This window comes from Salvelinus namaycush, chromosome 5 (genome assembly GCF_016432855.1).
Source record: "Salvelinus namaycush isolate Seneca chromosome 5, SaNama_1.0, whole genome shotgun sequence".
NCBI classification, from domain to species: domain Eukaryota; kingdom Metazoa; phylum Chordata; class Actinopteri; order Salmoniformes; family Salmonidae; genus Salvelinus; species Salvelinus namaycush.
The window spans coordinates 62,472,096-62,488,687 of NC_052311.1; the positions used below are offsets into that span (position 1 = coordinate 62,472,096).

Consider the following 16,592-nt stretch of genomic DNA (forward strand, 5'->3'; position numbering starts at 1 on the left):
AGCGGTTGGAACCAAAAATTTGGACTCATCAGACCAAAGGTCAGATTTCTAATGTCTATTGCTCGTGTTTCTTGGCCCAAACAAGTCTCTTCTTCTTATTTGTGTCCTTTAGTAGTGGTTTCTTTGTAGCAATTCGACCATGAAGGCCTGATTCACACAGTCTCCTCTGACCAGTTGATGTTGATATGTGTGTGTTACTTGAACTCAGTAGCATTTATTTGGGCTGCAATTTCTGAGGCTGGTAAATCTAATGAACTTATCCTCTGCAGCAGAAGTAACTCTGGGTCTTCCATTCCTGTGGCGGACCTCATGAGAGCCAGTTTCATCATAGCGCGTGATGGTTTTTGCAACTGCACTTGAAGAAACGTTCAGATTTCATGACATTTTCCAGATTGACTGACCTTCAGGTCTTAAAGTAATGGACTATTGTTTCTCTTTTCTTATTTGAGGTGTTCTTGCCATAATATGGACTTGGTGTTTTACCAAATAGGGCTATCTTCTGTATACCAACCCTATCTTGTCACAACACAACTTTTTCCACATTGATACATTACAGACTTATTCTAAAATTGATTAAATATGTTCCTCAATCTACACACGGCCCAAAGACTCATGGGAGTTGTAGTTTCAGCAGGACAGTGGCTGTGGACTGGATCATATCTGACCTTTGACCTGTTTGTTTGTTGATGTCTGACTGTTATTTTCATGTGTTGAAAAAGTGCATTTTAGTTTGATCTTTTCTTAGGTGTTTTGTTTTTCAGAGTATATAGCACTTTTCTAGAACCCAATGGGGTGGTGTTATTATTAACATGAGGTATGGGTCACTCAAAGACGATTTTAGTATTTGTTCATTAGTCCATTGTTAATACAAACCTAAACGACAAAGTGAAAAGAGGTTTTTAGACAATTTGCATTTCTGCTGCCAAGGCAGCAGCTACTCTTCATGGGGTCCAACATAATTAAGGCAGTTTATACAATTTTTAAAACATTACATTCACAGATTTAACAACACACTGTGTGCCCTCAGGCCCCTATTCCACCACTAGTACTAAATCCATGTGTGTGTATAGTGCGTATGTTATCGTGTGTGTGTATATATCTGTATGGGACTCAATTTTGCTCAGGTGCATCATTTCCATTGATCATCCTTGAGATGTTTTTACAACTTGGAGTCCACCTGTGGTAAATTAAATTAATTGGACATGACTTGGAAAGACACACATCTGTCTATATAAAAAGGTCCCATAGTTGACAGTGCATGTCCAAGCTACAAGGTCGAAGGAATTGTCCGTTGAGCCGAGACAGGATTGTGTTGATGTACAGATCTGGGAATGGGTACCAAAAACATGTATGCAGCATTGAAGGTCCCCAAGAACACAGTGGCCTCAATCATTCTGGCCACACAGCGAAACTGAGCAATCGGGGAAGAAGGGCCATGGTCAGGGAGATGACCAAGAACCCGATGGTCACTCTGACAGAGCTCCAGAGATCCTCTGTGGAGATGGGAGAACCTTCCAAAAGGAGAAGCATCTTTACAGCACACACACCAAATCAGGCCTTTATGGTAAAGTGGCCAGACGGAAGCCACTCCTCAGTAAAAGGCACATGACAGTCCGCTTGGAATTTGACAAAAGGCATCTAAAGACTCTCAGACCATGAGAAACAAGATTCTCTGATCTGATGAAACCAAGATTGAACTCTTTGGCCTGAATGCCAAGCATCAAGTCTGGAGGAAACCTGGTACCATCCCTACTGTGAAGCATGGTGGTGGTAGCATCTTGCTATGGTGATGTTTTTCAGCGGCAGAAACTGGGAGACTTGTCAGGATCGAGGAAAAGATGAATGGTGCAAAGTACAGAGATCCTTGATGGAAAAACTGCATCAAAGCGCTCAGGACCTCAGACTGGGGCAAAGGTTCACATTCCAACAGGACAACGACCCTAAGCACACAGCCAAGACAATGAAGGAATGGCTTCGGGACAAGTCTCAATGTTTGAGTGGCCAAGCCAGAGCCCAGACCTGAACTTGATCGAACATCTCTGGAAAATAGCTGAGCAGTGATACTCCCCATCCAACCTGACAGAGCTTGAGAGGATCTGCAGAGAAGAATGGGAGAAACTCTCCAAATACAGGTGTGCGAAGCTTGTAGCGTCATACCCAAGGAGATTTGAGGCTGAAATCGCTGCCAAAATGTGCTTCAAATTACTGTGTAAAGAACACTTACTTAAATGTGATTTCAGTTTTATTATTTTTAATACATTTGCACAAACTGTTTTTGCTTTGTCATTATGGAGTATTGTGTGTAGATTGATGAGAAAACAATTTCATCCATTTTAGAATAAGGCTGTAATGTAACAAAATGTGGAAAAAGTCAAAGGGTCTGAATACTTTCCGAATGCATCGTAATTGTTTTAAGATGGTCATAGTATGAATCTTTTAGCTATCTGATTTGGAATTTTAGGACCCCTTTATGTAAAAAAAATAAAGTGCATTCAGAAAGTTTTTATTTAACCGGTACTGGTTACCTAGTCCTGTGACACTTGTGGGGGACATAGAGCAAAACGGAGAACACCATCGTCTTTGTGAGAACCTCCCCTCACACATTAGTAGGCCAAACTTTTTGGATGCTACAGCCGTTGTTTGTGAGAAGACCAATTTTCAGCATGTCTCATGGTCTGACAAACACCGCTGTAGCTCGTCCACCTTCCACCACAGATGTGGCGGATTGAGACGCAGCCCATTTCTCTAGCCTAAACTGACGGATGATGGGGATCCTTTTATTATTTTACTTCCATTGTCACACCGGTGTGTCAATGAACTCGTTTTTCAAACAATACAAGGATCTTGAAGTAGCATAATTTAAATGTAATTTGAAATTCAAGTACTGGAATAGGCCTACCTTGAAAGTCTGACATTCTTAATTTGGTGATTGAAAAGTGTGGCAACAGGATTACAAGATTGTTATATTTATGCACCAAATGGTTGTTTTATGAATTATAGTTAGTACGAGTCTGTCTCTCTCACACACACACACACTTCAGAGTGTGGGATCGACGGTATCATTATTGCAATAATAAAATCAATATTAAATAAAGATGATTGCTGGAAGAAATGAGAAAGTCTCTCTTAGTACTACATTTCCACGACAAAAGTCATTTTATTTATAAAAGCCAATTTATAAATTCTCCTGCTCCCTTAATTATCTGTGATTTCATTTTTGGTCTGTTTTTGAGAGAGATGTGGCCACTTCTGTTTTTTCCACTGTTTTCATTGAAGGGTGTTCCCTACTCTGTTGCGGTAAAACCGAGTGCAGTTATTATGAGGATGTCTAATGTTGGCTTCAACTTGGCTTTCCATACAAATCCTTCATAAAAATAAAACAAAAAAAGAACCTCGTTTTTGGTCACTTTCTCGTAAAAACAGCGATGGTGAAATTCAAATGGTGAGATTAATGCTACCGCTATTAATGGATTTATTATGTGTGCCTGTGTCAGCCACACAGGCTACAGAAAAATCTCCATGCATGCATCCAACAGGGATGCAAACTGGTGAGGGACAAAAAAGGTGTTACTTTTTTTGTTGCACTGAAAAATGCAAAAAACTCCCTGCTAGGGGGGATAATAATAAAATACAGAAAAATAAATATCAGCTTAAAAATGCTAATTTCTAGTGACTGAGGCTAAATCCATCCTTGAAATACATATGAACTAATTAAACAAAGAATATGATCTATGTGACTGTGTGTAAAATAATGTGTGTGTAAAAGTGGTTAGAAAATGTAAGGAAAGCAATCGAATGTTATTTGTTGCCTAGACTTTACTGCAAACGACACTCAAGTCCAGAGAAAAAAAACAATACATTAATATTGCATTAGCCATAGAACGCTTGTGACCACACACACAATCTAAATATTGCACTTGGGGGGAAAAAATGTCTTAAAAGTAGAAATTTTCTTTCTCTATTATAGTGGCCACTATAAATCAAACTTTGTCACATGCGCTGAATACAAATGTGGACCTTTGTATTCGGGGGGCGGGGGGGTATGCCTTATTATTAACGAGACGTGGTGTGATCATAATTCTCATAACAACCGCATTATCTACCAAGAGAATTCTCTTAGATTATAATCACAGCCGCATATGTTCCCCCCCAAGCAGACACATCGATGGCCCTGAACAAATTTTATTTGACTATGTAAACTGGAAACCACATATCCTGAGGCTGCATTCATTGTAGCTGGGGATTTTAACAAGGCTAATCTGAAAACAAGACTCCCTAAATTCTATCAGCATATCGATTGTGCAACGAGGGCTGGTAAAACCCTGGATCATTGTTATTGCCCTCCCCCGCCCTCCTTTCGGAAAAGCTGACCATGACTCCATTTTGTTGCTTCCGGCCTATAGACAGAAAGGTCTGTTCAACGCTGGTCCGACCAATCTGATTCCACGCTTCAAGATTGCTTTGATCACGTGGATTGGGATATGTTCCGCATTGCGTCAAACAACAACATTGACGAATACGCTGTTTCGGTGAGCGAGTTCATTAGCGATGTCGTACCCACAGCAACTTTTAAAACATTCCCCAACCAGAAACAGTGGCTTGATGGCAGCATTCGCGCGAAACTGAAAGCGCGAACCACTGCTTTTAACCAGGGCAAGGTGACTGGAAACATGACCGAATACAAACAGTGTAGCAATTCCCTCCTCAAGGAAATCAAACAAGCTAAGCATCAGTATAGAGACAAAGTAGAGTCGCAATTCAAAGGCTCAGACACAAGAGGTATGTGGCAGGGTCTACAGTCAATCACGGATTACAAAAAGAAAACCAGCCCCGTCGCGGACCAGGACGTCTTGCTCCCAGACAGACTAAACAACTTCTTTGCTCGCTTTGAGGACAATACAGTGCCACTGACACGGCCCGCTACCAAAACCTGCGGACTCTCCTTCACTGCAGCCGACGTGAGTAAAACATTTAAACGTGTTAACCCTCGCAAGGCTGCAGGCCCAGACGGCGTCCTCAGAGCATGCGCAGACCAGCTGGCTGGTGTGTTTACGGACATATTCAATCAATCCTTATCCCAGTCTGCTGTTCCCACATGCTTCAAGAGGGCCACCATTGTTCCTGTTCTCAAGAAAGCTAAGGTAATGGAGCTAAACGACTTCCGACCCGTAGCACTCACTTCTGTCATCATGAAGTGCTTTGAGACTAGTCAAGGACCATATCACCTCCACCCTACCTGACACCCTAGACCCACTCCAATTTGCTTACCGCCCCAATAGGTCCACAGACGACGCAATCTCAATCACACTGCACACTGTCCTAACCGATCTGGACAAGAGGAATACCTATGTGAGAATGCTGTTCATCGACTACAGCTCAGCATTTAACACCATAGTACCCTCCAAACTCGTCATCAAGCTCGAGACCCTGGGTCTCGACCCCGCCCTGTGCAACTGGGTACTGGACTTCCTGACGGGCCGCCCCCAGGTGGTGAGGGTAGGTAACAACATCTCTACCCCGCTGATCCTCAACACTGGGGCCCCACAAGGGGGAGTTCTGAGCCCTCTCCTGTACTCCCTGTTCACCCACGACTGCGTGGCCATGCACGCCTCCCACTCAATCATCAAGTTTGAGGACGACACTACAGTGGTAGGCTTGATTACCAACAACTATGAGACGGCCTACAGGGATGAGGTGAGGGCCCTCGGAGTGTGGTGTCAGGAAAATAACCTCACACTCAACGTTAACAAAACAAAGGAGATGATCGTGGACTTCAGGTAACAGCAGAGGGAGCACCCCCCTATCCACATCGACGGGACAGTAGTGGAGAGGGTAGAAAGTTAAGTTCCTCGGCGTACACATCACGGACAAACTGAATTGGTCCACTCACACAGACAGCGTGGTGAAGAAGGCGCAGCAGCGCCTCTTCAACCTCAGGAGGCTGAAGAAATTAGGCTTGTCACCAAAAGAACACAAACTTTTACAGATGCACAAATCGAGAGCATCCTGACGGGCTATATCACCGCCTGGTACGGCAACTGCTCCACCCACAACCGTAAGGCTCTCCAGAGGGTAGTGAGGTCTGCACAACGCATCACCGGGGGCAAACTACCTGCCCTCCAGGACACCTACACCACCAGATGTCACAAGAAGGCCATAAAGATCATCAAGGACAACAACCACCCGAGCCACTGCCTGCTCACCCCGCTATCATCCAGAAGGTGAGGTCAGTACAGGTGCATCAAAGCAGGGACCGAGAGACTGAAAAACAACTTCTATCTCAAGGCCATCAGACTGTTAAACAGCCACCACTAACATTGAGTGGCTGCTGCCATACATGTAAAAAATGTATCACTAGCCACTTCAAACAATGCCACTAAATATAATGTTTACATACCCTACATTACGCATCTCATATGTATATACTGTACTCGATACCACCTACTGCATCTTGCATTCTTTATGTAATACATGTATACTAGCCACTTTAAACAATGACACTTAATATAATGTTTACATACCCTACATTACGCATCTCATATGTATATACTGTACTCGATACCATCTACTGCATCTTGCCTATGCCATTTTGTACCATCACTCACTCATATATCGTTATGTACATATTCTTCATCCCTTTACACTTGTGTGTATAAGGTAGCTGTTGTGGAATTGTTAGGTTAGATTACTTGTTGGTTATTACTGCATTGTCGGAACTAGAAGCACAAGCATTTCGCTACACTCGCATTAACATCTGCTAACCATGTGTATGTGACAAATAAAATTAGATTTGATTTGAAATGCTTACTTACAGGCCCCTAACCAACAGTGCAGTTCAAGAAGAGCTAAAAAAATATTTACCAAATAAAAATAACGAGGCTATATATAGGGGGTACCGGTATCGAGTTAGTGTGCGGGGGTACAGGTTAGTAGAGTTGGTTGAGAGCGATCTTGGTGCCAGCGTTTGGTGGTAAATAGACGGCTACGAATAATACAGATGAGAACTCTTGTTAGAAAGTGTGGTCGACAACCTATCATAAAGGTACTCTAACTCAGGCGAGCAATACCTCGGGACTTCTTTAATATTAGACATTCCACACCAGCTGTTCTTGACAAACAGACACACCCCCACCCCTCGTCTTACCAGACGTTGCTTCTCTGTTCTGCCGGTGCATGGAAAATCCAGCCAGCTCTATATTATCCGCGTTGGTCAGCCACGACTCGGTGAAACATAAGATATTACAGTTTTTAATGTACTGCTGGTAGGATAATCTTAAATCGTAGGTCAACAATTTTATTTTCCACTGATTACATGTTAGCCAGTAGAACGGATGGCAGTGGGAGTTTACTCGCTCAGAAGGCAGCCCAACCTGAGTCCCCTTTTCCTCCATCTTTTCTCCTTCTCGTCAGACTCATTAAAAGGAAAAAGCTTCTTCCAGTTTGAGGTGAGTAATCGCTGTTCCGATGTCCAGAAGTTATTTGGTCATAAGAGATGGTAGCAGCAACATTATGTACAGTTGAAGTCGGAAGTTTACATACACCTTAGCCAAATACATTCAGTTTTTGACAGTTCCTTACATTTAATCCTAGTAAGAATTCCCTGTCTTAGGTCAGTTAGGATCACCACTTTATTTTAAGAATGTGAAATGTCAGAATAATAGCGGAGAGAAAGATACATTTCAGAGTTAATTTATTTAATCACATTCCCAATGGGTCAGAAGTATACACACTCAATTCGTTTTGGTAGCATTGCCTTTCAAATGGTTTAACTTGGGTCAAACGGTTCAGGTAGCCTTCCACAAGCTTCCCACAATAAGTTGGGTGAATTTTGGCCCATTCCTCCTGACAGAGCTGATGTAAATGAGTCAGGTTTGAAGGCCTCCCTGCTCGCACATGGTTTTTCAGTTCTGCCCACAAATTTTCTAGAGGGTTGAGGTCAGGGTTTTGTGATGGCCACTCCAATACCTCGACTTTGTTGTCCTTAAGCCATTTTTCCACAACTTTGGAAGTATGCTTGGGGTCATTGTCCATTTAGAAGACCCATTTGCGACCAAGCTTAAACTTCCTGACTGATGTCTTGAGATGTTGCTTCAATATATCCACATAATTGTCTTTCCTCATGATGCCATCTATTTTGTGAAGTGCACCAGTCCCTCCTGCAGCAAAGCACCCCCACAACATGATGCTGCCATCCCCGTGCTTCACGGTTGGGATGGTGTTCTTCGGCTTGCAAGCCTCCCCCTTTTCCCTCCAAACATAACGATGGTCATTATGGCCAAACAGTTCTATTTTTGTTTCATCAGACCAGAGGACATTTCTCCAAAAAGTACGATCTTTGTCCCCATGTGCAGTTGCAAACCGTAGTCTGGCTTTTTATGGAGGTTTTGGAGCAGTGGCTTCTTCCTTGCCGAGCGGCCTTTCAGGTTATGCCGATATAGGACTCGTTTTACTGTGGATATAGATACTTTTGTACCCGTTTCCTCCAGCATCTTCACAAGGTCCTTTGCTGTTGTTCTGCGATTGATTTGCACTTTTCACAACATAGTACGTACATCTCTAGGAGACAGAATTCGTCTCCTTCCTGAGCGGTATGACGGCTGCTTGGTCCCATGGTGTTTATACTTGTGTACTATTGTTTGTACAGATGAACACGATACCTTCAGGCGTTTGGAAATTGCTCCCAAGAATGAACCAGACTTGTGGAAGACTCCAATTTCTTTCTGAGGTCTTGGCTGATTTCTTTTGATTTTCTCATGATGTCAAGCAAGGAGGCACTGAGTTTGAAGGTAGGCCTTGAAATAGATCCACGGGTACACCTCCAATTGACTCAAATTATGTCAATTAGCCTATCAGAAGCTTGTAAAGCCATGACATCAAGCTGTTTAAAGGCATAGTCAACTTTGTGTATGTAATCTTCTGACCCACTGGAAATGTGATATAATCTGTCTGTAAACAATTGTTGGAAAAATTACTTGTGTCATGCACAAAGTAGATATCCTAACCGACAAGAAATTTGTGGATGTCACGCACTGGCCTTAGTATTCTTTGTTTTCTTTATTATTTTAGTTAGGTCAGGGTGTGACATGGGGTATGTTTGTGTTCTTGTCTTGTTTTGGGTGGTTGTAGTGTCTAGGGGGATTTGTTAGAGTGTATGGGTTTGTGTTGAGTGAATGTTTCTAGGAAAGTCTATGGTTGAGTGAATGTGTCTAGGTATGTCTATGGTTGCCTGAGTGGTTCTCAATCAGAGACAGATGTTTTTCATTTGTCTCTGATTGGGAGCCATATTTAAGGCGGCCATAGGCATCATGTATTTGTGGGTAATTGTCTATGTGTAGTGTTTGTGTAGCACTATTTTCTATTATAGCTTCACGGTCGTCTGTTTGTTATTTTGTTAGTTTGTAAAGTGTTTTTGTTTTGTGTTTTGTCTCCTAATAAAAGAAGATGTTCTTTTCACGCGCTGCGCCTTGGTCCTCTCTCTCTCACGAAGACGATCGTGACAGAATTACCCACCAATCTAGGACCAAGCGGCGTGTCAAGCGGCAACAGGACCCACCTACACAGGATTCATGGACATGGGAGGAGATACTGGATGGTAAGGGACCTTGGGCACAACCGGGAGAATATCGCCTCCCTCGTGAAGAGCTGGAGGCAGCTAAAGCCGAGAGGAGGCGATATGAGGAGGCAGCACGGAAGCAAGGCTGGAAGCCTGTGAGTACAACCCAAACATTTCTTGGGGGGGGCCTTAAAGGGAGTGTGGCGAAGTCAGGTAGGAGACCTGCGCCTACTCCCTGTACTTACCGTGGAGAGCGAAAGTACGGGCAGACACCGTGTTACGCAGTAGAGCGCATGGTGTCTCCTGTACGCGTGCATAGCCCGGTTCGGTACATTCCAGCTCCACGTATCGGCCGGGATAAATTGAGCGTTGAGCCGGATGTCATGAAGCCGGCCCAACGCATCTGGCCACCAGTGCGTCTCCTCGGTCCGGCTTACATGGCACCAGCCTTACGCATGGTGTCCCCGGTTCGCCTACATAGCCCGGTGCGGGTTATTCCACCTCCCCGCACTGGTCGGGCGACGGGGGGCATACAACCAGGTAAGGTTGGACAGGCTCAGTGCTCAAGGGAGCCAGTACGCCTGCACGGTCCGGTATTTCCGGCGCCACCTCCCCGCTCCAGCCCTACACCACGCACCAGGCTTCCTGTGCGTCTTCAGAGCCCTGTGCCTCCTCCACGCACTAGCTCTATGGTGCGTGTCTCCAGCCCTTTACCACCAGTGCCAACACCACGCACCAAGCCTCCTGTGTGTCCCCAGAGTCCTGTGCGTCCTGTTGCTGCTCCCCGCACTAGCCCTGAGATGCGTGTCCTCAGCCCGGTACCACCAGTTCCGGCACCACGCACTAGGCCTAATGTGCGTCCCCAGGGTCCAGCATGCCCTGTTCCTTCTCCCCGCACTAGCCTGAAGGTGCGTGTCCTTAGCCCGGTACCTCCAGTTCCGGCACCACGCACCAGGCCTACAGTGCGTCTCAGCCGGCCAGAGTCTGCCGTCTGCCCAACGGCGCCTGAACTGCCCGTCTGCCCAACGGCGCCTGAACTGCCCGTCTGCCCAACGGCGCCTGAACTGCCCGTCTGCCCAACGGCGCCTGAACTGCCCGTCTGCCCAACGGCGCCTGAACTGCCCGTCTGCCCAACGGCGCCTGAACTGCCCGTCTGCCCAACGGCGCCTGTACTGCCCGTCTGCCCAACGTCGTCTGAACTGTCCGTCTGCCATGAGTCTTCAAAGCCGCCCGTCTGTACTGAGCCTGCAAAGCCGCCCGTCTGCCATGAGCCTTCAGAGCCGTCTGCCAGACAGGAGCCGCTAGAGCCTACCGCCAGACAGGAGCAGCCAGAGCCTTCCGCCAGACAGGATCAGCCAGAGCCTTCCGCCAGACAGGATCAGCCAGAGCCTTCCGCCAGACAGGATCAGCCAGAGCCTTCCGCCAGACAGGATCAGCCAGAGCCTTCCGCCAGACAGGATCAGCCAGAGCCGTCAGCCAGCCAGGATCAGCCAGATCCGTCAGCCAGCCAGGAGCAGCCAGATCCGTCAGCCATTCATGAGCAGCCAGATCCGTCAGCCAGCCATGAGCAGCCAGATCCGTCAGCCAGCCATGAGCAGCCAGATCCGTCAGCCAGCCATGAGCAGCCAGAGTCGCCAGCCAGCCATGAGCAGCCAGAGTCGCCAGCCAGCCATGAGCAGCCAGAGTCGCCAGCCAGCCATGAGCAGCCAGAGTCGCCAGCCAGCCATGAGCAGCCAGAGTCGCCAGCCAGCCATGAGCAGCCAGAGTCGCCAGCCAGCCATGAGCAGCCAGAGTCGCCAGCCAGCCATGAGCAGCCAGAGTCGCCAGCCAGCCATGAGCAGCCAGAGTCGCCAGCCAGCCAGGATCTTCCGAAGCCGCCAGCCAGCCAGGATCTTCCGAAGCCGCCAGCCAGCCAGGATCTACCAGAGACACTGAAGCGGATATTGACAATGGTGGAGTGGGGGCCACGTCCCGCACCCGAGCCGCCGCCATATTAAGGCCCACCCCGGACCCCCCCTTTATTTGTCAGGTTTTGCGGTCGGAGTCTGCACCTTTTGGGGGGGGTACTGTCACGCCCTGGCCTTAGTATTCTTTGTTTTCTTTATTATTTTAGTTAGGTCAGGGTGTGACATGGGGTATGTTTGTGTTTTTGTCTTGTCTTGGGTGGTTGTAGTGTCTAGGGGGATTTGTTAGAGTGTATGGGTTTGTGTTGAGTGAATGTTTCTAGGGAAGTCTATGGTTGAGTGAATGTGTCTAGGTATGTCTATGGTTGCCTGAGTGGTTCTCAATCAGAGACAGATGTTTTTCATTTGTCTCTGATTGGGAGCCATATTTAAGGCGGCCATAGGCATCATGTATTTGTGGGTAATTGTCTATGTGTAGTGTTTGTGTAGCACTATTTTCTATTATAGCTTCACGGTCGTCATTTTGTTAGTTTGTAAAGTGTTTTTGTTTTGTGTTTTGTCTCTTCTAATAAAAGAAGATGTTCTTTTCAAGCGCTGCGCCTTGGTCCTCTCTCTCTCACGAAGACGATCGTGACAGTGGAGTGGTTGAAAAAGGAGTTTTAATGACGCCAACCTAAGTGTATGTAAACTTCCGACTTCAACTATACAAAATAAGTAAAAAAATAAGTTAACCAACGCAAAAAAACCTAACAAATAGCACAGTTGGTTAAGAGCATGTAAAACGTCAGCCATCCTCTTCGGCGCCTTCTTTACATCGATCAAGTGCACAAGACTGTGTGGACAAAAATGACATTTACTGAGTAAAAACTAAAATAATCACCCCTCACTCACACACACAACTGTATGTCAAGTTCAACAACAAAAGCAATAGCTTTGGGCTACATTGGACGTTATTGCATTGTACACTTTCTGCCTGTGGAAATCTGTTCTACAATGTGCCAGCAGCAGAGCACGCGACCCTTGTTGACATAATTGATCTCTGTCAGGCAGAGACTACACCTGGCGTACCCCTTTTTATCAACCGTATTGAAACAGTGAGAAAGAGGGAAAGTGTGTTGTGTTCCTTTCACCTATAACATTAGTGGCATCCACCTTAAGCCCAGCTCCAGCTACACTTCATCACTGAATCCACTTGTTAAACAAGCAATGCCTCATTTTCACCCAATTCTCTCATTCTGAAAAATAACCATATACTGTAGAGGGAAAACATTAGTTCATAGATAGCTAGTTAACTAGCTAGCTAACTACCATAACCCCACCGCCACCATGGGGTATACTCTTTACTCTAGTTAACTAGCTAACAGAACTCGATCCAGCTAGTAAGATACTTAACGCTAACAATTCTTGTTCCACCACACTTGCTCCCTCACCTCAAACTTTAAATGCCAGTTGTTTTTCGGTTACAGCTCATGAAGTACGATTCATCACCTTCTCACCCCCGCCTCCGTCGTCATGCATCTCACCTACCTCTTCGTTATCGTTCAAGGGACGTGCTGCTAAACTGGCAAACTGCCTTTCCAGAGCACACGCTGATGCTGTAACTAGCAAACTGGTTGTCTCTTCTCTCTTCAGTTGCGTGCTGCATTCGGTTATGTGAATGATTGGCTGGGCCTTGGATACAGCAAGTATTGCTCCAAACGTGCATCACTCGTTCGCTTACAGCCAGTAGTGATCCAAAGCCCAAACGTTTCTCATCAGATCTACACGAATCATGTAGGTTACCTATTTTGGATTCAAAATGGCGAATTTTACCCGAAAGGTTACTAGTTTGCATCCCTGATCCAATCTATTTAGTCAGGCAATGTCCACATTCTCACATATTTTAGAAAGTAATAATAATTGGAATATTTATTTCAAATATTTGACTGAGTTACAGTTCATACGAGGAAATCAGTCAATTGAAATACATTTGTTAGGCCCTAATCTATGGATTTTACATGACTGGGAATACAGATATGCATCGGTTGGTCACAAATACCTTAAGAAAAACAAATGGGCCTCAGGATCTCGTCACGGTATTTTTGTGCATTCAAATTGCCATCGATAAAATGCGAAACCGAGTCAAGACTGAGACTGGGAGGGGGACAAAGGGTTTGAGGCCAAGTCAAGACCAGAACATTTTCAAAACCATGTGTAATTTTGTCATATCACTACCATAAGAGTTCAAAATGTCCATTATTTCTGTGTTCATACACTACATGACCAAAAGTATGTGGACAGCTGCTCGTCGAACATCTGATTCCAAAATCATGGGCATTAATATGGGTTTGACAGTACTCTAGCACGAACTGACTTGTTGCCAATGTTTGTCTATGGAGATTGCATGGCTGTGTGCTCGATTTTATACACCTGTCAGCAACGGGTGTGGCTGAAATAGACAAATCCACTAATTTGAAGCCAAACCTGACCCGTGGTGACAAGGCAGCTATTGAAAGACGTCCTCTAATTGCACCTCACTATTGCAAAAGAGTTCAGTTTTACCAATTGATAGTAAATTGCAACATTATTTTATGGTACTTTGCCTGTCACATTGTGTTTCATTGCCAGAAACACCTGGACATTTGAAAAAAATAACTGCAATTCAAGTAAATAAAAATGTTCTCAAAGTAGAAGCCTATGTTCAAAAGTAGATAACCCAGGTACAACCTAAGAACAATCCTCTCATAAAAGGGGAAAACCGAGAACATACCATTTAAAAATGTAAATGGTCAAATTATAGAGCATTGTGTTCAGCCTATATTGCAACAATGCTCAAAACGCCAGGTGTTGACCCTGAACTGGTAGTTGACCTAAATGAGAGAGCGGTTGTTTTCATACACTGTCTAAACCTTAGGGACCTCAGCCAGCCTTTTATTTTATCTTACCTTTATTTAACCAGGTAGGCCAGTTGAGAACAAGTTCTAAGCCTTGCTTAGATCGTCTTAACTAGTTTGACACTTGATCAAAGAAAACACTGACGGTGCCGTTACCCACGCATTGTGACAATTGTTCTCCCAGTATCACTCTTCGTGAACGTAACATTATGTACATACCTTACCCTGCAACATTTGGAACTCACCATAGACAATCAGTGAAGTAGATCCCACCTGAATAACATCAGCCGTTCTTAGGCTCACTCTGTATGTCCCACTGTCAATCAGGGTCAGTTTCCTGAGCTCCAGAGATCCAGTGCTATTGTCCAGACTGATCCTACCAACATATCCCACTCCGATCACAGAACCTGCAGAACTGACAAAGTCAACAACGGAGACAGGGGGTTCACCAAAAGTCCAGCTGATTGCAAAAAGTGTGGTTGGATTGATGGTGGTTTTGAAAATCACATTTCCTCCCAATGTTCCATTCACAGGTCCAGATGGAAGTGCATCTTGACCAGCACAATATCCTGAGGAAACAAAAACAATGCTTGATTTTCATGTCTCCAAAACAAACAAAAAAAATACTGTAATCAAAGACATCTCAGATTTCAGAAGAGCAAAGTGCAGCTGGTACAAACAGTGTTCTCTGAATATGGGTACACTCACTAAGAGGGACACCAAAGCTGTTGGAGTAGTGTAGCTATGTTTGTTTACAATTGACAGAACAATTGAGTAAAACAAGCTTATAATTTGCGGTTCTGGTGAGGTTTAGGCAGTTGAACGAAGTTCATGAGGTATCAGTTATATTCGTTGAATCTAAATGAATATATAAAAAAAAAATTACAGTACGTAGCAATCGCAGATTACACCTCTAGGCTTACACATTATATTAGCTACACATTATTATAGGCATTATGAAGGCTTATTACAGAGCTAATTGGATTTGTTTAATTTAAAGATGTCTTTATTGACATTATGGCATCACCTTATCAAGCCCAACTAGACCTACTTATGTTGCGTTCACATGCTATAGGCATTATCGGAAGCTCCTACTTCCAAGTGGGACATTTAACCAAAACAATTATCCAAGTCGTGGGCCAGAGTTGCCATTTTTCACCACTGACCTTTTAAACCAAAAGATGACAAATCTGTTTTTTTACAATTAAATCCTCAATATGGATAATGTATCTAATTTGATCATATTGTCAAGATTAAGCAAGCTCTCTAACTGTATTATTAGTAATGTTAGCTAGCCTATCAAGCTAGATAACATCTTATTGGTTGAAGAATTGTTCGAACATCAAAAGCACTTCAACACAATCATGTCGGACTTCATTGTCTTACGTCAGATAGCACAACGATTCCAGTTGAGAGACAAGCGTGGCAGACACCACCTGTCGGAAGACAATGGAAGACTTCCCTGTTTCCCAATGAGCATGTGAAGCCGCCATTAACTTCTTTGGGGTAGGGGGCAGTATTTTCACGTCCGGATGAAAAGTGTGCCCAGAGTAAACTGCCTGCTACTCAGGCCCAGATCCTAGGATATGCATATTATTAGTAGATTTGGATAAAAAACTCTGAAGTTTCTAAAACTGTTTGAATGATGTCTAAGTATAACAGAACTCATATGGCAGGCAAAAACCTGAGAAAAAATCCAACCAGGAAGTGGATATTTTTGGATATAAATATGAACTTTACCGAACAAAACATACATGTACTGTGTAACATGAAGTCCTATGAGTGTCATCTGATGAAGATCAAAGGTTAGTGATTCATTTTATCTATATTACTGCTTTTTGTGACTCCTCTCTTTGGCTGGAAAAATGGCTGTGTTTTTCTGTGAACAGGCACTCACCTAACAATTGTTTGGTTTGCTTTTGTCGTAAAGCCTAATTTGAAATCGGACACTGTGGCTGGATTTACAACAAGTGTATCTTTAAAATGGTGTAAAATACATGTATGTTTGAGGAATTTTAATTATGGGATTTCTGTTGTTTTTACTTTGGCGCCCTGCAGTTTCACTGGCTGTTGACGAGGTGGGACGCTACCGTCCCACCTACCCTAGAGAGGATAACTCCTCTACATCGTGTTTAATGAGAGCAGTCCCTGTATTTTTGCAATACCATCACAGCCTATGGTAGTTTAGTATGAATACATTCATTCTGTTTCTATTATGCTCCAAGGCAATTCCACAGTAACAGAATGACAGACAGATTAACT

The 16,592-nt window shown here is 44.4% G+C and overlaps 1 protein-coding gene across 14 annotated transcripts in view; it reads right to left on the reverse strand.

Annotated features, from left to right (window-relative positions):
- LOC120048669 (carcinoembryonic antigen-related cell adhesion molecule 5-like) overlaps nt 1–16,592 on the reverse strand; it is a 71,344-nt gene that overhangs the window by 37,771 nt on the left and 16,981 nt on the right. For 13 of the 14 annotated variants that reach the window (XM_038994785.1, XM_038994788.1, XM_038994798.1 and 10 more), the window contains exon 2: nt 14,576–14,899. The exons of the other annotated variant lie outside the window; for it this stretch is intronic. In XM_038994785.1, the coding sequence (XP_038850713.1) occupies nt 14,576–14,899 (324 nt within the window). The remainder of the gene's footprint in view (nt 1–14,575; nt 14,900–16,592) is intronic. 14 annotated transcript variants of the gene reach the window in all.